This window comes from Agelaius tricolor, unplaced genomic scaffold, assembly GCF_023055355.1.
Source record: "Agelaius tricolor isolate 1412-34295 unplaced genomic scaffold, bAgeTri1.0.p SCAF_6, whole genome shotgun sequence".
Classification (NCBI taxonomy): domain Eukaryota; kingdom Metazoa; phylum Chordata; class Aves; order Passeriformes; family Icteridae; genus Agelaius; species Agelaius tricolor.
The window spans coordinates 25,284,740-25,304,998 of NW_027269266.1; the positions used below are offsets into that span (position 1 = coordinate 25,284,740).

Sequence of the window (20,259 nt, forward strand, 5' to 3'; positions counted from 1 at the left end):
GTATAGATAATGTAAAGAAACCTATGCTTCTGAAGACAAGAAATCCTATCTTTGCACATAAAATGATGATCTCTGAATTGACTGCTTTGACTTAGGAACAAGACCTTGGGATCATTATAGTTTTATGCAAGTGTCATTTCCATGCAGTCAGTGTTCCCTTAATGCCCCAAGAAAAAAGAAACTTAAAATTCACATGGAAGAAATAGAGAACAAAAACCAGAGAACAAAAGAGAAAACATTATTATTAAACTGAATAAATGCACTATTTGCTGCATTCCAGTGCTCTCCTCTCACTACCAAAAGGCTGTCTATATAGATGGGAAAAGTTCATTGAAGGAACTTCAAGGCATTGGAGGAATTGAAGTTTATCTCAGACATAGAATTGACTGTGTTGGCTGGGATTCTTTAGCTTGGGAAAGAGATGACTTGAGAGGTATAGTAGAACATGAGCCAGGTTCAAAGCAAACAAAACAATGTTTTCATACAGAAAGCAGTAGATTCTGTGTAATAATATTGAGGTATTAAAGAACTCTACATGGGTTACAAGGGAGAATGGACAAGTTCTTAGAAGAAAGACCCGTTACAGGCCACTAAATGGACAAACTACAAAAGAAACAAGACACTCACAACATAGAAAATAACTAGAAGTTGAGAAATGACTGTATAATATCATATATACTTGGTGTGTTCCTACTTCCCTCTGGCTGTCCACTTAGGATAGATATACCTTATAATCTGAACAAGAAAAACACCTGTATAATTTAAAATTTTCATAATACTTTGTTGTTGCTGTTGTTATTTAGTATTCTAGTTTCTTTATACAGTGTCCCAATATTTTGGGACATATTTATATTTTTAAAACAATAATAACATGGCTTACTGGATGAGCTTGTTGTCTGAATGTCACATGATAAAATTATTAATATTCCTCTTGTAGCTTTTATGTCTGGGAACTTTAATCATGACTCAAAATTCTGCCACATCTGATATAAATCATAGACAGAAAAACTATACAATAATTGAAATACTAAGTCTGCCCCAAATGGTTTGGTAATACACACACAGAACAAGAACCAGAAACTGAGGCAGCTATAGCAGCATATGCTTGCTATACTGCTACATTTGTATAACAGCTCTACAAATAAACTATGGGACAACATGAGACACAATATTCATTTGGTTGTACAAAATCGTTAGGGAGCATGGTGGTAGAAGGGTATTTGTGAGGAAACATGAAGCCAGTTTGCAGGTATTTACACATTGGATACATTTTAAGTATGATGAATGACTAGAAAAGAGCCCACAAATTTCAACAGCAAACTAGAGGCCAATATATTGTGTTAAACAAATTTGTATGGCAAATTTCATCTGCTGTAAAGAAATGGCAGATGAAAGAAGGAGTAATCTGTGAAATGTACTGAAATCAAACTCAAGAAGTTTAGGACTGATGTAGCAGAGGCAAATTCACCAGAAATATAAAAATGGAAAAGGAACATGGTAGAAGTTGAGAAGAATCATTACAATAGATATGGCAGCATCAGAGCTGCATTTTTGAAAACCAGAGAAAGAGAAGATTGATGAAAACAAGAAGGGAGATAAGCCTAGACAAGAATTTTAGCTGAATGGGCAGATAGGAAAGCTGCCTGTGGGGAATGTTTTACATGGAATTTTTCAGGCATGACTTCAGTGGCAGAATCTGCAGTGAGGTTTGATTTGAGGATGATGTCCTCTGTATGGGTATGAGTGACAGTGACAGTCTCATAGTGGCTAAGTAGGTAGGCATACACAGCCAGGGTAATGGTGGGAATATGTATGCAAATATATCTATACAGTTCAGAAAGCTTTTCTACTGAAGATACATGCTGTTGGTTTTTACTGTTTTTTTTTCACTTTTCCTGGACTCTTTTACATGTGTACCATGTAATCAAAAACCCCCCTATAATTAATTGACTGAGGCTGAGCATTACTTAGGAATGCAAGAAATCTCTCAATGTCTGATGGGAACTTTTCCTGGTAGTGTTTGACTGAAGTAGACCCTGTCTGCACTTTATTTCAAAGTCTTATTGTTCAGAGACTGTTCATACTGAATTTTCTCCCCTTTGTAATTTAAAAAGCAAGAACATCTGATTCAGTCTTTTTCTCTTTATATTTTACCATATAATACTGGACAAAAGAGATCACTGAAAGAGTTTGATGTAATGGCACAGTTAAAGTGTAAAAGCTGTAAGATTTCTCTTTGGAAAGATATTTGAAGAGGTCAGTCTCCATACCAAGCATGGTGATGTTTGGATAGACAAAAAAAAGAGTCTGCCATTTGGATTCAGACAGGTAGGTCATGGCTTTAACTGTCTGCTCGCTGAAAGGAAAATAAACCAGATACGAGATTTCATACTATTCTTCTCCATTTACAGTTGGTGGATAAGTTAAAAACAGACTTACTCTTGAGTTTATCCCCTACTTGAGGAAATATTGCACTTTTTTCCTTTGAAAACTCACCAATTTTATTAAACTAAGAATAATTTATTTGAGGGTGACTTTATTTTCTGCTGACTTGCTATTGTGTAAATCCTTCTAAAATGGTTTTTATTGAGCCACAACAAACATTCCTTTTTTCCTGAGGCAAAAGTACATGCAGAAGATATTGTTTTCTCTCCTTCTCCAGCAGTTGAACAGCAGCACTGACATGGAGATTCAGATACCTACTCTTGCAACAGGCTGCCCACTGAAGGCTCAGCCTGAAGACAACCGCTCGAATGCTGAGATAATTCAAAGACCTGATGTTTTGGACATGACCTGAAATACTGAAATATTCCTAGGCATTTTTTTAGGTATTATGCTAGTGATGGAGTTCCCATGACATTTTCCTACTAGATATACTATTTCAGCTCTTTACAATTTTCCACTAAAAATTACCTTTTGAGATGAATTTTTGTATGTGCATAAGGGTAGTACTTGAAGGTGCTACACTGACAACACTTAAAATCTATTTAATGGATATATATAGCAATGTCAGTACAGTGCCCAGCTCCCAGCAGTGTGCCAGTAATACCACATTTCTTCTACCAAAAAGGCAACTGAACATTTCAACATCTGTGGGTTTCTGCTGAGACTGGCAAAGGCCTTGCAGAAATAAAGACATTCTGAATGTTTCTTTCATTTGGAGCATGAATTCTCCCTTCTTTTTCCCTTACTTGAAACAATCTGACTCTACTAGCATCTACAAAGGGGGAATTACCTTTTAATAGTTGTTTTAATAGCCAGAAAGTTCCAAAGAATGATGAACAAAATACAAACTGGTAGTTCTACTTAATTTCTGTGCTGTATGTTTTATTTACTTCTAATTACTACATTTGGATGATTTGTTGGTAAGCCCTATCTTTGCAGCGCCCAGAAGGTTAGAGAAACAGTGAATAAATTTTAGGCACTTCACAGTTCTTTTCATTTTATTGATGTGGGTTTTTTTCCTGTTGAGGAATGTGGACAAGTATGCAAGCTGACTACAGAAGATAACAAAGAGTGCGTGCATGTTATTTTCAGAAATGAAAGGGCGAATATGCCTTTGGAGAGGGAAAAAAAGAGAGGAAAAAAAATATTTGGGACAAGAAAAAGTAAGACAGAAGGGCTAAGAGGGCTTGAGTCATGGGACAGAGTACAAAAGAGAAAAGGAGGAAGGAGCTGTTGAGGAATGTGAGGTGCTAATGAGGAGTAGAGGCAGGCAGCCATTAATTAACTTCTGTTTTGATCACCTATTCCTGCCAGAACTATATCTGTAGAGACTGGAATAATCCTAGCATTGCAGCCTATCCCAGAGGGCTGAACTGAAAGTCCATACATCTGCTTTGACATTCTTATTTAAAGGATTCATGAATTCCTCCATTGTTCTACAGGGTGCTCCTCTCCCACTGTCTGTGCTAAAAGCTCTCATTCGTTGAAGCTGTCTGCACTGCTCAGTCTGAGCTGCTCTCTGGGCCAAATCTGGAGGCAGTTCTTTTTACTGTTCCTTCCTGTTCTATGTGATTTGGGCTGTCCTGCCAATCAGTGTGCATGGGACAAAAGCAGAGGCTTGTCCATTGGCAGGGAGGAGATTCAGCAGAATGTGCTGCTGCACAGTACGTTCCATTATCATGGATCTGAAGAGTCTCAACGAAAGGATCCAAGCCCTGCTACTTGTCTTTTAAGAGGGAAATGGTGTGTGAAGGGAAATAGTAAGATAGGGATTGCCAGTCAAAAGGGGAAAAAAATACACAGGAGTGAAAAGCTGACATACACAACTCCTCATTGAACAGGGAAGCTGGTCAGAGTTTGGAAGAAAATACTAGAGTTCATGGGCCAATAATATATTTGGGTAGGGCTGCCAAAACCAGATTCAGGAAAAGAATTCACTTTGCAGCCTCATCTCCTATGTAGCCAAAGAATTGATCAAGGGAACAGGAGCAGTGTGAACACATCAGCTATGGGTGTGTTTTGTATATGCTACAAAACCCCCAAGAAATTCAAGCACAGAATTCAAACAGAATTCACACTTACCTTTGAATTTTCGGTCCTTTCAAAATACTCAAAATCTGAAACAGAAATTTATTGTAGAAAGTATTTCAGCTGCATAATTACATGATATACTAACCAGCCATCTCTGTGCTATATTTAAAACTTATACACCACCAACAAGCTACCCATCTTTGCAATGCCAAGAGGAGTTTTGGCTCTGGTATATGCAGCACTATGCTAAACGTAGCCCAGGTTCTGGCCACAGAGCATACACTTGCCAAACTTTATGTCCCCTCCACTCTTCACCATGATAGGGAAGATGTGTGCTAATGTCTTTACAAACAATTCAATGGGTGAAGGTATGGGTGTTACCATCTTTGAAATGGGTCTTTATGTCTCTACTAACTTCAAGCACAGTTTTGTTACAAAGCCCATCCAGCTTGCCTCCTCGAACAAGTGGGAGTTTCTGAATTTTGGGCAGCAAGTTTGTTACAGAGCCCAGTTTGACTCCAGAAACAGAGAAGTGGGTCTGCACAAACCTGAACTTCTGAACTTTGGGGTAAAATGACAGGTTCAAGGGGGGAATGTGTAGTAGGTAGCTGTACCTCCCTAGTACCTCAGCCAATGGGGAAAGGAACAGGGCAACATATGGCTGGGAGTTAAGGATAAAAGGAGGCTGCACTCTCTGAAACCCCAGGAGAGAAAATCCTGCAGGCTTGTGTGCCCCAGTGGACTCTCTCCCTTTATTTGAATAGTTACAGGACTCCCGTGTCTCCTTTATGGACACTGGAATTTCATAGCATGATTTTCTGTACAACCACAGAACGAGTTTGGCCCTACATTTATCCATCATTAAACATGTTATAGATGAGTTATGAGGCAGTTAGCTCTCACAATTGAGGGGTGAACATTATATGTACATTAAGAGAAGTTTTGTAGATGTATAGTTATGTTAATGTAATACGTCTTTGCCCCTTGCATTGTTATCACGGGATGGCTTTGGTGGTAGGGCATGTGGGGAGGATTGGCTTATTACTATTATTGCTATAGTGATAAATGACCTCCAATCAAGATGTAAGAAAGTGATCTCCACCACTAAACAGCAAGGAAGGAGTCAACTGACAGGACTTTAGGAGGGGCTAGAGGTATAAAAGGTGAAACATCCATTTTGAAGAGCACGTGGCTGAGAGTCACCGGGGCTCCCAGCACTGTGATTTTTCCTTATTTAGTCTTTTTATTATATTTTTTGTTAAGGTTTAAAAAACCTTAAAAATTTTAAAAAGTGAGCAGTCGTTTCTCACAGACACACTTTTTCCAATTTTAAAGCCCTTACAATCCTGTTGGAAGCTTTCCTGTTTAGTACTATTCTCGATCCTCAAGCTCTTACAAGTACCTGTGAGCCAGAGCATCAGTTCCTTTAAAACTTTTGCCCAGTGGCTCATTTTAGTGGTGGAGGGGAGAGAGGCAAAGGGAACTCTGGAAAGTGTGCAAGCATTGGCCAGGGACAGCCCTGGCAACTGAGGCAAAGCTGGGACTCTTGCAAAGGCAATGGCCCAGCATTGCTGTCTTTGCTGTCCAGCTCTCACGGTTTTGTGCTTTTGAGCTCGCAGACTCATGTGATGTGGTCAAACAATAATCCCTGGCATTTGTATTGTCATGGAATCACAGCATGATTTGGGGTTGAAGGCACATTGAAGGTCACCTAGTTCCAGCCGCGGGCCAGAACACCTTCAAATAGACCAGGTTGCTCTGTGCCCCATCCAACCTGGCCTTGAGCATCTCTTCCCAATTTCTTTTTTCTCTTTCCAGCAATGCAATAGATTGCTGTTCTTCAAAAGTTCGGCAGTGAGCTTGACAATGCAACAGAGCCCACAAGAAACTCAGCTCCTCGAGCAGGGGATAAATGAGAACAGCTGTTGTAACGCTTTCTCGTTTCCACACGGGGAAATGGAACAGCGCCGGGGTGGTTTTTAGAGCTGTTTTTTACAGGCAGTATCCTGAGACTGGCAGTATCCAGGTTCCGCGCTGAGCGTGTGGGATCAGCGCCGGTCACGGCGGCCCCGCCGCCGCCTCCCCGCCAGGCCGGGCAGGCCCGCGGGCACCGCCGCTCCCCGGCTTCCCCTCGCCGTGCGCACGCGCCCGGGCGGCGCCTGCGCGGCGGGGCGGGCGGCGGGGCGGGCGCGGGTCTGCATCCGGGTCGCCGCCGTGCCCATTGTCTGGGGAAGGGGCCCGGGGCTCGGCGGCGCTGCACCCGAGGGCCCCTGCCCGCCCGCCGCCCACCCGCGCAGGCTTTAGTAAGTGATCCGCTGCGGTTTTGCCGGCCGTGCCCCGCGGGGGTGCCGCCGTGCCCGCGGAGCGCCCCCGCCCCCGGGGGAGCGGGCGCATCGCCGTCCCTTGGGCGTCCCACGGTCCCGGTGCGCGTCCCTCTGCGTCTGGTGCCCGGCGGATCCCGCCGCGGCTTGTCCTCGGGGGATGCTGGCTGCTCCGGGGGCGTGTGGCGGCCCCAGCGCCCGCGCAGCCCTCCCGGGGCCGCGGGCAGCCCGGCGTGCGCGGTGCCGGGCGGTGCGGGGCGCCTGCAGGGAGCACCAGCGCTCCGCCGGCAGGGCGGACCCTGCCCGGCCTCACCTGTGGCAGCGGGTGTCCCCAGACCCCTGCGGCTGCATCTGCCGGCTGCTCTCAGGACTGCCCATGCCCGTCACGCCCGTGCTGCCTTTAATTTAAATGCCCTTAGCGATGCCGAGTGCTCTTTATGCCAGCCAGTAACAACACTGTTTTTTTCCCTGCAGTGGACCGCAGTTCGAAGAGGAGACAGGTGAAGCCTTTGGCAGCTTCACTGCTGGAAGCTTTAGATTATGATAGCTCTGATGACAGTGATTTTAAAGTTGGAGATGCTTCAGGTAAATATGCTTTCTCATCTCCTCTCTTCAGAATTATCTCATTTTTGGTTTATGGTTGCTCATTTAATATCATATAGTGAGGCAGAATGCTTGTAGTGAGTCTGCTGGGACTTGAAGCCCCCTGAAGGGAGTGACTTGGTTGGATAACTGGGAATCAATACTTCAGTTGTGATTATTTTTTTTTACAACAGAAACCTCATGATTGTCAAGCAAGTTTTGGTAGAAACATTTGAGTAGCTTTTGTGCAGACTGCCTTTACTGTATTTGCTGCTTTTGAGTTCTTCGGTGTCGGGATAGTTTTTGGAATAGTCACTGTATTTAGTAGTGAAATAAGAATCTAAAGCCATTTTGTTTTGAACAAGTCTGGATAATAGTTTGTTTTGGACTTACAAACTTGACTTTTTCTCAAGGTTAATTCTACTCGGTGAGTAAGAACCTAAAGCAAAAAGATAATCTGTTCTGGTTTTTATTGTTTTTTTACAATAGACAAGCTTAGGGTGTCCATTCAGATAGAAATATGCAGAAAAGTGTACACATTTCATACTAGATGGAAGTCCTTACCACAGAGAGTTGTTGTTTGCAGTCTTTTCTATATGTGCAGATTCCTATATCTGCAATGAACATTCACAGAAACTGAAAATAGACAAGACGGCCAAAATAAAATTAGTAAACTCAAGTATATTGAAGGAAAGGAGAGAATAAGGGATAGGACCGTGTTGGTCAATAAACTGCACATTAGATTTTCTGTGGTGTATGCTGAGGGAAATAAACAAGAAGATGCAGGATGTATAAGATGTGAGGGAAGCGTTATGACAGCTTATCAAATAACTTGACTTTGTTATTTCTGCACTGGGGATGCTGGTGTATCTTTTGTGTGAATGTATAGTGCAAAAATATTCCCGTTTAAAGGCTTATTCTTTAGCATTTGGCAAGTTCCTCTGCATTGATGAACTTTAAAATTCTTAATAATAATTCATCCAATGTCAGGTTTAAAGTATGCCCTAACGCTCCTTGTTTGTTTTGGTTTGGGTGGTTGGTTTTGTTCTTCTCAGCACCTCTTCCCCTAGATTTAGACATATTTCACTTGGTTGTTCTGGTAGAGCAGGCTGCAGTAGCTTAAGAGAGTAAAACTGATGTCATCTTACAATTTCAGTTTCAGACTTTTGGGGGCTTGTGTCGTCTACTCTTTTAATTCTGTTCTGAGGCTTTTTGATCCTTTCTTTTGAATAAGGATATAATTTGCCATGAAAGAAAATTATTTTTAATTACTAAAGAAAATTTTTGTGTTCTGGAACAATAATGTAGGCAGGTTTTAAGGGAAGATGAGGATTGGAAAGGGAGTATGGGTGATGAACACATGATTCAGAGCAGTATATTAGTTGGTCAAGAGACAGTAATTTATTAAAAGTAATGAATACAGCTTTCTGGCTCAACATTTTGTGAGTGTAGAAGATTCATTTGTAATTGCTATCCTTTTTGACTTTTAGGACATTGTATATATACTAGAGGGAGCTGATCACTATCTAGCCTTGAGTGTATTTCAAAATCAATTTCATTTTGAAGAAGTTGAATGGATTTTCCTTTAAATATGCAACACTGAATTGAAACAAGCATATGAGGAAAAACCAAGTTCTACTAAAAATGTTTTTTTCTAATTGCTGTTTTGTGTTGCTATATCTCATGAAGTGTTGTTTTAGCATTTCCAAACTTATGTCTGTCATTTGTAGGAGAAATTAATGTTTTGTTTAGTAACACTTTGAAACAGCAAGAGAATTTGACATCTTATACTTTAGATGAAGATTATCAATGTGCAAAAAGAAATTTGTGAGGGCTTGGAGAAGTTGGGGGATAGAAAGTTACTACAAATAAGAGTTTCTTAAGTGTAATACAAGTTTAAATGAATAGTTGCAGGAAATCAGAATCAGAGCATCTGTACTGGTTTAAAATGAAGCTGGTACAACATACTTTTAAATTTGATTGCACTTAGTCCATTTCAATTTGGCTGGAGGAAGTGATTAAATAAAGGGATTTTCTTACACACACACATACATATACACACACACACACATATACATATATAGGACTCTCCATGAGCAGTCTGTTGGAAAATCAGTATTTAGTATTTGCTTGAATTCAAAATGATGTTGTATAGTTTGCTTACAAAAGGAAGTAAGAACCAGTCTGCATTGAGTATGAGCATAAATTATACTTTGGTAATTCCACAGGTCCATGACGTATGTTTATGTTTATTTCATTCACAAATGCACGTATAGGTGTTTAAAATAACAAACAAAATTTGAAAATTAGGTTAAAGGATTATTTAAATATGGAGTTAAAAGAATTCTGAAGTTGTTTTCTCCCTGATGACTGTGTTGTGTCCATATGTGTGAGCTTTAGGATCTCCAGTGATAAGTACTAGTAGATGATACTCTGCATATATGTGGGGACTGAACCCAGAAGACCTCAACTTTTACACACCTTCATTGTTCTGCCAGATTTCTGGGAATATGCAATGCAATAAGAATTTGAGAAGTTGCTATTAAGTTCTTTTAGGAAGCAGCTGGCATTTCTGATTTTCTGTTTTCAGAGTCCTGGCACCTTGGTACATTTTTTCATTATAAAAATATTTCAAATCACCTAACCCGTATTTCCACCAAACATTCCACAGGCAACATGGACTTTTAGTTTCAGTGTAATTAATTTCTTTTCTTTTGGATTTAGGTCATACCAGCAGTCAGTTGGCCTTTTCTGCTTAAAAGATCTCAACATTCTGACATCTCTTTAGAGAAATTGATTTTAGAACTGTTACATTCTTGTAAATTTACTTCATGTAAATAGTTTTCAAGCCTCCTGGATTTTCATTATGTTAATACTGAACAAAGTAATTGTTAATGGCTTCTCTGTTTCCATTAGTGATGCCATATTCTAAAGTACTGTATTCTTCTGGTTTCTGTAAACATCTTGAAAAAATTGTTCCATGAGAAAAACTGTCATACGTAGTCTTTATGTGGGATCAATCAAAAGAACTGTCCCTTTGGAGTCAGAGTGTACAAACATGTGATTTCAAATGATGGTGCTAAAATATACTCAACCTAAAGCTTTTAATAGTATCTTTTACAATGCACGTCAGTTATTTAAAGTTTTTCTTGTAAGTTAACTAAAGCATGCTTTGGGGAGTCCTTTTTTTCTTTTTTTTTTTCTGCATTGGGAGCAGCTGGAGATACACTGATGTCAGAAATCAGAGTACCGGTTTAGAGTAATTCCCAGCAGGATTCCAGCGCAAGAATTTACCACTTTTCTTCTCTCTCATCGGTGAATTCAGTCAGTTTTGTCAGTGCATATACTGAAATTGAAATCATACAGAGGAATGTAGAGGTCCCTGAGCAACAATCATGTGTGAATTTAAGGACTGGTTCCTATTGCAGTGTAGCTGAGAAGAAAATAACTGAACGTTGCCTGTGAAGAACTCAATCCTGTCACTGCTTCTGCTACTAGTCTTGTTGACTCAAATTTTTTTTTTTTTTGGTGTTGAGTGTGAAGCCTGACATGCATATGTATTATGTACTTATGTACTTCTCTTGCAGTTGAAGTCAGTTTTTAAAACAAGAAATGATCTACATAAATGCATATATTATCTATTTTAAAAAACCTGTGTCTTTATCTAGAAATAAAAAGTTGCAAATATCATTATCTTTATGTAACTTGTTTCCTTTTAGCACAATTACACTTTTACTTTCCTATATGGAATATTGTAATATAAAGAAATGATTGTGAAGGATCAAAATGCTGTAGTGTTTAACAGTACTGAAATCTTGATGAAGAAACAAATATATTTGGTTTTTTAGACTAAACTTAAATGTTAGGCAAGAGTAAAGTTGCAAGGTGTTTCAGTAGACAGTGAAGGTAAAAGAAAATATTGGCTAGTTAATCGTTAGTAAATGATGATGTATTTCTACATTAATGTGGTAGTTCCTGAGACTGGAATCCACAAGAGTTTTTCCTAATTGAGAAAATGGAAAATATCAGCAGTATGTTCTTTTGGAGTATCTTCATCCCTGGTAAAACTTTCGTCTGTACTGATGTCTGCCACTCTTAAGTAAAACTTTGGAGTCACTGACAAGATTTTCAGCTTCCATTTTCATTGTTAACACTGGGATTTCTGTTATTCCAGGTGCTTGCTGACAAGCAATTGGTAGGGCACTCAATTTCATCAGTGTTCTAACCTTGTACATGAGGCACTTCCTAATGACTTAAGTCAGAATTGGCAATCTTTAGTTTTGAGTGGTTTTCAGTACATCTACTGAAATGCCATATGACATAATTATTGCTGCTGTAAAAGTGAGGAAGCTGCTTACGAAATGACTTTCCTTTGTTCTCTTTCCATCATTCTTTCTATAAAACTAAATACTTGTTTTCTGATATGTGTAAATGTGGATCAGTGGTCAGTTTCATCTCCTGCTCTGCCCAGTCTCCATCTGCAGTTAATACATATTAGATACTTCTTTTCAGAACATTATTTGAGAAGAAAGTTTCTCTCTGTAGGGCTGTAGCATCTATATTGGTTTGGTTTTGTGTGGTTTTAATCATGTTATTTTGGACAGTTCAATTTTTTTAACTGCCAGCACCGCTGATGTTGAATTGCAGGTAGTCTACCAGTGTTTAATCATCATATACAGCAAAATAGCATGGAAAGTCAGGGGCATATATCTAACTGGTGTGTTAGATTCTCTTTCTTGGAATTATGTTGCAAGTGAGGTATTAAGCCTTTAGTTCTTGCTTATAGTTTTATTGATTGTAGCATAATGGACCTCTGTGTCTAATAGTCAAATGGAGTCACAATTTTACCAGTTACACAACTCTGCCTTTGGTAATTTAAAAATTCTTATTTTCCATACATGACCTAGGTTTTCCTGCCTCTTTTTTTACATCCAGTTATTAATATTGTAGCTTTCTAGTTAGTTTAAACATTTCCTTAAGGTATTATGGAGTCTTTATTTGTGATATCTAGATCAGATATGTAGGAAGTACAGCTGCTTTTGCATGTTTGGTATGGCACCTGTGCCAAGGATATTTTGTGGTACTGGATCTGCTTTTCTGTAAGGAAATTTATGGCCAGAGGCTGTTGACAAACACTTCCAGTAGTGCTTTCCACATTTCCCATCCATCAGGATGCACCTGGGTGGGGGATTGTACATGGTGCTTGACATGGTGTTTTAGCAGAGATCACTAGGTATCATTTCACATATCTTGTCAAAGGCTAGTTGTTGGCCTTGTGGTGGGGGAAAAAGAGGGTAAAGGACCAATAGATAAGATGGTGGTGGTGGTGGTGGTGGTGGTGGTGTGACACTAACCTCACCTGCATCCTGGTTTTTGTCACTGCTCTCAAAAAGAGGATATAAGGCCACTATAGGCTATTTGTCACATGATAGCTAGATTATTATTCAATAATATTATTTAGCAGTGATAACTTGGTAGTTGCTTTCTGTGTTGCATGACTAACTTTTCAGTATTCCAGGATCCTTGATTATATTTGTTGTAGCTAGCTTTGAGCACTTTGGAAAGACTCAACCAGATAGGATTTAGTGCCAATAAAGGAACTTTCTAAAATGATTCCAAATGCTTCTTATCTACTATTTGGAATTTGTTAAGCTTTGTTAGTGGAAGAGCCAAGTCCAAAATTGAGTCCATGATTGCATTTAACCAGTTTAACCTTTAGAGTTCACTTAAAACAATCAATAAAGCTGTTTTTCAAAGAGCTGCTTATTAAGCTAAATACTGCATTGAAGAACCAGACTGTCTCCTGTGAGTGGTTGGCCAGGTACTTTTGGAGTGAAGCTCTTGCACCCTGTATACATTAATTTTCTTAGAATGTTGAAAAAATACCTGGAAATTGTGGCGTGTCATATTTAAAATTGTAAAACGGTCCTGCAAAAAACACTGGGAAGATTTTTTTTTTTTGTTGACTCATGTAATGATTTCAGTAGGTTTACCCTGAAGTCTTGTGCCTCATACATGTTATATACAAGACTCCACAGCTGAGCGGAGTGTTTCTTTATTGCACTTTTTTTTGTGTGTGTTAAGTCTGTAGCATAATGTTCTGTTCTTTTCAGAATTATCCTCTTTAGATTTGAGTGCCACCTGCTGTTGTGCTTAGTAGAGCCAAAGATGCAAGGTATAGAGGAATAAATGATGTCTTTCTCCCAACTGTTATCTCTCCTATTTGTCCTCAGTGGAACTCTGTATTCTTCACTATTTGATGGTGTATCTTGCCCCATCTTTCACTTAGAGTGGCTTTACTTCTCTCCTATAGGGAATGACATGATATGGTTGCCAATTTGAAAGACCATTCTTTAAGCATTTCTTTCAAGGAGAAAATTGTATACTGCAACCTCTTCCTCAGTAAAAGTGCAGCTGACAGAAGAAGACCTGCAAAAATTGCTGTTATCACAGAATAGCTCTTTCTAGAAAAGCACCTATCACAGTGGATGCATTCAGATCAAGGAGAGATATCTCTTTACTATAGATATCTCTCTCTGGTGTGTATATGAATATATAAAAGAAACTAGAAAGCAAAATGTGCAGGCAGACGACAAGGGAAATTGAAGGAGAGAAGTGAGTGAAAATAGTGCTTATTTGCTCTCTGCTTTAAATTATTGCATTGTGTATTGTTGATGTACATGAATCAATGTTAGTAAATTAGAGTGCTGTTAGACGTCAAACTATACCAAGCTATTCCCTCCAAAACAAAATGAAAGCTTAAATTGGCAAGAAGTCTAAGACTATTTAGAAATGCATCAGCACAGTTAAAGCATCAAAACAAATGTCTGTCATAGATTTACAGTGGGGAAATAATGAAAGCTAAGTTAAATTTCGGTTAATTTTAACGTGACAAAATCTTGTACTACCTTATTTACAGTAAGACAAATAGTGCACATAGGCACTTGGCACCTGTGAAATGAGATACAAAATACACTGTGCTTTGAGCGTACAATATGTGATATGTCTAGTATGAGAGTATAGCTTTAGGAGTTACTTGTAAAATGTTTATGGGAACTGGCAAGTATCATAGAATTTTAGAATTGTGTACTCTGGAAAAAACCTTTTAAGGTAGAGTCCAACCGTTATCCTAGCATTGCCAAGCCCACAACTAAATCATGTCCCTAAGTGCCACATCTACACATCTTTTAAATATTTCCAAGGTGGTGACTCAGCTACTTCCCTGAGGAGCAACCTTTTCTGTGAAGTTTTTCCTAATACCCAACCTAATCCACCCCTGTTACAACTTGAAGCTGTTTTCGTCTTGTTCCATCAGCTGTTACACGGGAGGAGAGACTGACCCACCCCTTGCTGTGTCCTCTGTTCAGGCGGTTGTAGAGAGCCTCCTTTTTGCCAGACTTCTGCTCCAGACCTTTCACCAGCTCCAGTGTCCTTCTCTGGACACACTCCAGCATGGCAGTGTCTTTCTTGAATTGAGGAGCTCAGAACTGGACACACAACTGGATTTGAGGTGTGGCCCCACCAGTCTTGAGTAAAGGGGACAGCAGCTGCCCTGGTCCAACTTGCTTCACTATTGCTGGTGCAGACTAGGATGCTACTGGTCTTCTTGGCCACTTGGGCACGTACTGGGTCTTGTTCGGCCGAATGTCAATCAGCACCCTCCACGCTTTTCCACTGAGCAGCTTTCCAGCCCCTCTGCCCCAGTCTGTTGTGTTCTGTCATCTTGATGGCATTCAGGATGATCTGCTTCCATGACCTTTCAGGGTCAGGCTGGTAGGACTGACTGGAGTTCCCTGGATACTCCTTCTTGCAGATGAGTATCATATTTTTTTTAAACTTCTAATCATGTGGAACCTCCCTGGTTAGCTAGGATTGCTGGTAAATGGTTGAATGTTGCTCATTTGGGCCCACAGATGCGTGTGCATCTGAGAGATGTAGCAGATCACTGACCATTTCCCCTTGGGTTGTGTGCTTCGTTGTGCTGCCTGTGTCTGTTCTACTTTAGGGGGATGGATATGCAGAGAACAATGGGTCTTGTTAAAGACTGAGGCAAAGAAGGCATTAAGTACCTCAGCCTTTTCCTCATCCTTTGACACTGCTTCCTTCCTCATGCAGTAAAGGGTGGAGATTGTCTTTGGTCTTCGTTTTGTTGATTATGTATTTATTATCTTTTATAGCAGTAGTCAGATTAAGTTCTAATTGGTCTTTAAAATCCTTCGAATTTTTTCCATGAAAAAAAAAGTCCATGTCACATCATTCCTGTAGTCCTCTTGAGTTGCCTGCCCCTTCTTCCAAAAGAGCCAAATTCTCCTTATTCTTCTGAGTTCCATTGAAAGCTCTCACCTCTCTGTTCAGGCACATCAGTCTTCCTCACTGCTGGCTTATCTTTCAGCACATAGGGATGGCTTGCTCCTGTGCTTTCAAGATTTCCTTGAAGAATGTCCAGACTTCCTGGACTGCCTCCCAAGAGACTGTTGACCAAGCCTCTCAACAGGCATCATCTCTCTGAAAGTCCAGGATAGAAGTTCTGCTGACCCCCTTGCTTGCTTCTCTGAGAATTGAAAATTATTGTTTGAAGTTTGCTCTGCCCAGAACACCCTCCAGTCATCACATCACCCACAAGGCCTTCTCTGATCACAGGTAACAGGTCCAGTAGGCTCCCTCATTGTCTGTGTCAGGCACTTATCTTCCACATGCTTCAGGAACATTCTGGACCATTTCCTCTCTGCTGTATTGTGTTTTCAGCAGACATCTGGTAACTTGAAGTCCACTGTGAGAATGAGGGCTGTGGTTGTGAGACTATAGACTATTTTGCTTTCCTCTTCATCCTGGTTGGGTGATCTTTAACAGACTCCCACCAGTATTGCCTTGTTGGACTTTCCTGAGTCTTACCCTTAAACAATCATATTGTCCTTACACCCTAGACAATCAAAACACTCCCTAACATATGGGGCTATCCCACCACCTCTCCTTCTTTGCCTGTTCCTTCTGAAGGGTTTATAGCCATCCAGTGCAGCATGTCCATGCTGCATGTCCATGCTCTGGCTGTCCATGTTATCTCATGTCTACATGCAGGACAACTATGTCATAGTTTTACTGCTGCTTAGTGTCTTTCTGCTCCTCCTGTTTGTTGCCTCTGCTGAGTATGTTGGTGTTAAAGGCACTTCAGCTGGGCTATTGATCTCTCCAGCTTTTTGGGGGAACAAGCCATAAGTCTTTCCATGACCATTTTCAGTCATGTCTATGTTTTCTAACACATAATATCCCTCGAGTCTTTACTGCTGGAGGGATCTCCATTCCCTACCTCCACTGAGGTGACAGACCATGCTAGACCTTTCAGCATGTTGTCCCACAAACAGTGCTGTGCTGTCCCCAGGCATATCTCTAGGGAACTTGGGTTTATTCCTTTCCCCCTTCAAATCTAATGTAGTCTTTCAGTGAGCCCTGCTAACTCCTATGCAAGGATCCTTTTCCCCCTCTTTGTATCTGGTGTGCCCTGTCTGTTGCCAGCAGGCTGGGTATCTTATAAACTAAGTCATGATCAAAAAACCTTTATTAAGATTAAAGATGATCTGAGTCAACCCCCTGCCTTGGTCAGAAACTTATTTCACTAGATCGGATTGTTTAAAGCCCCATCCCACCTGGCCTTGAATATTTTCAATGATGGGGCACCTACAGCTTCCCTGGACAACCTGTTCCAGTATCTCACCATGCTCATTGAAAAGTTTCTTGTGTCCAATCTAAACCCTACTCTCTTTCAGTTTAAAACTGGTTCCCCTTTTTCTGTCACCACAGGCCTTAGTAAAAAATCTCTCTCATAAGCTCTGTTCTCCCTGGAGCCTTCTCTTCTCCAAGCTGAACCACCCCAACTGTTTGAGCCTGTCTTCTTGGAGTGTTGTAGCCTTCTCACCATTTTTGTGGTCTTTTTGTGGAGGTACTCTCTCTTAATGAGGAAAGGCTGAGAGAACTAGGCCTGTTCATCCTTAAGAAGAGATGACTGAGAGGGGAGTCATCCATGTCTATGAGTGTCTGAAAGGAGAGTGTTGATGATGGACCAGGCTCTTTTCAGTGCCAAGCAATAGGACAGGAGGCAATGGGCAGAAATTGATCCACAGGAAGTTCCACTTGAATCTGAGGAAAAACTTCTTTAGTGTGCAGGTGGCTGAGCACTGGGCAGATTGTCCAGAGATGTGCAGTCTTCCTCACTGGAGATATACTCAAGAACTGTCTGGATGCAATCCTGGGCAGCGTGCTCTGGGATGTGCTCTGCACTGTGGTCCCTTCCAGCCTTACTCATCCTCTGATTCTGTAGCAAACAAATTATTGTAACTTGAAAACAATTCTTTTGGATTGCCTGTTAGTTAATACTGGTTTTATTTCTTGTGTACGCCTAATTCATGTTCTACTCTCTCAAAACTTCAGTTAATTATCTTGTACTTTGATTACTACAATTAAGGCTAATAGGTGTGGAGAAATGACTGAATTATGTTTTTCTCAGACTGTGAAAAAAACTTGTGTTTTTTCTGGATCTCTAAATGTTAGAACATATGTTGGAAACTTCTAGTTTTTATTAGCTTGTAAGGGGATGGATAGTTTTGATGTCCTAATCAGTAATAGTAGCACTTAGGGCTTTTTTTGTCAATAGTTACATAATCTCCTCACTGAACTCTTCCATATGCAGGTATATGCAGAAGAAGGCAAAACTGACCATTATATTGAAGTAGCAACTGGCTAATCATTGGCAATGTTCTTTGGGGTGGAAAAAATGCCATAGGAAATGACACACTGTGCACACCTACCTCAGTGTCTCTTTATTTGGATTTATACAGAGCTGAGTGTACAGAGAAATTCTCTGTGTTAGGTGATACTGAGTGATGGAGATTTTTGGGTTGTAACTAAAGAAATCAAGTGTTGTTTTTTTTTTGAATTTGTGAGCATCGACGTGTTCCATCTTTGCGTCTGCATTACAGTGGATCAAGAACTTGGTGCTGGCTTTGAGCAAACTGAAAACTGTAGTCACTGCCTAATTGAGCTCTGCATTGGATCAGGAAACTATATTTTCTTTTTAAAATTAAAAAAAATGTTTTCGGAGTTTTTCTTCCTTAAAACAGTACTATGAATGAAAAGCAATAGATTCATATAAGATGAGAGATAGCAGGGTGGATGCTGTTTATAAAGTTTAGCGAGTTCACATGTAATTTTTCAATATCTTTTACATGTGCTTTATAGTAAAAATGTCTCTTTTTTATAGAAAAACTTCTCTTTTTTCTTTTTTGTTGCTCGTGTTGGCATGTGTTAATTAATGAAATAGTGAGTACATGCAAAATAGTACCATATGAGTAGTGTAAGGTTAATGCATTGTAGTGCAGCTGCAATGCTGAGTGAGGCATAGTTTATGTGGGATTAATAAGTGAACTAACATTAAAAATTAAAAGAGCCCTCAAACCCAGAAAAACAAAGATGTTTTGAAAAAGAAGTTGTGGGATTATCCATATTATTATTAGAACTAGCTATGTAAACTCTTCATTTTGTAATTTCAAACCTCTTCTATTGGATAGCTATTTTATTTTGAAGATGTAGAAAACACCTCCAGAAATTAAAAACTGGAATGCTCTTTCTTTAAGATCTGACTTCACATGGAAATTACTGTGCTACTGCTTTTTGTTAATATGAGCTACAGTTCAAAGGAACATACAATGCTCATTTAATAAGTTCTACCATCCTTTTTTTTTTGGCATCTTAAAGTGCACACATGTTTAACAGATTCTCAACATAGCACTCGAAATAGCAATATTTGGACATCAGCTGAAAAAATAGGTGGAATACCTTATGAGGGAGGAACATGCATCATTCTTTTGTTTAACAACTTGCTTCAAGAGATTTTATTTTTGGGGGTACATTTGTGTCGGAACTTTTTTTAAATTTTCATATGCTCAACAGATTCTGAAGGAAGTGGTCATGGGAGTGAAGATGCATCTAAGGACAGTGGTGAAGGTTCCTGTACTGAATCAGAAGAAAATATCTTGGAGGAGGAACCGGCAGAAGAGAAAGTAGAAGAACAGCAGCCAAAAGCCTCCACTGAAGAAGTGCCAACAACAGACAAAGAGGTAATTAAAACTGAAAAGAAAGAGCAGGAAGATGAAGAAGAAAAGCCAAAAAAGAAGAAAGAGAAGGAGAAAGCAGCTGAACCTGATGCTGTAGCTGATGAGCAAACAAATGAACCAAAAAAATGGAATTTGCGCAGGAACCGCCCCCTGCTGGATTTTGTATCGATGGAAGAGCTGAATGATATGGATGACTACGACAGCGAAGATGACAATGACTGGCGGCCTACCGCTGAGAAAAGAAAAGGAAAGAACGCGCAGAAAAAAGAGGGGAGTGATGGAGATAACGAAGATGATGAAGATGACGGGAGTGGAAGCGATGAGGATGACAATGATGAGGAAGCTAATGAGGAAGATAATAGCAGCACGGCTAGCGATGGAGGATCCAAGAAGAAGAAGAGTAAAGTTCTTAACAGGAATAATGCAGATGATGAGGAATTGACAAATGATAGCCTGGCTCTTTCACAAAGCAAGAGTAATGAGGTAGTGCAACCAACTTTCTATAATATATCTGTTGACAAATGGAAACTACTCCCCAGTAGCTATTCTGTTAATATTAAAAGTTAAACTGATTAGCTGGACTTGTGTTCACACAATAATAAGTGAAGCAGGAAAGATTATGCTAAATAGGCACTGCATATTAAATAACCTTGCTTGGACCATTTGACCAATCTAATGCCACTAAAGTCAATAGTGGGACTTCTCTTGGCTTTACAGAGATTGGATTAGTACTAAAACAAATAGGAGGTCCAGTATGCAAACCAACATATGTTAGC

General features: G+C 40.0%; 1 protein-coding gene across 5 annotated transcripts in view; it reads left to right on the forward strand.

Moving 5' to 3' along the window:
- The first annotated feature begins 6,638 nt into the window (after nt 1-6,638).
- The window catches only part of PHF14 (PHD finger protein 14), a 162,427-nt gene continuing 148,806 nt past the window's right edge, over nt 6,639-20,259 (forward strand). For 3 of the 5 annotated variants that reach the window (XM_071429085.1, XM_071429086.1, XM_071429087.1), the window contains exons 1-3: nt 6,639-6,779; nt 7,272-7,382; nt 19,320-19,966. In XM_071429085.1, coding sequence (XP_071285186.1) covers nt 6,779; nt 7,272-7,382; nt 19,320-19,966 — 759 coding nt within the window. In that variant the 5' untranslated portion in view covers nt 6,639-6,778. Of the gene's footprint in view, nt 6,780-7,219; nt 7,383-19,319; nt 19,967-20,259 lie in introns of those variants that run through there. The other 2 variants (XM_071429083.1, XM_071429084.1) reach the window with 1 other exon arrangement.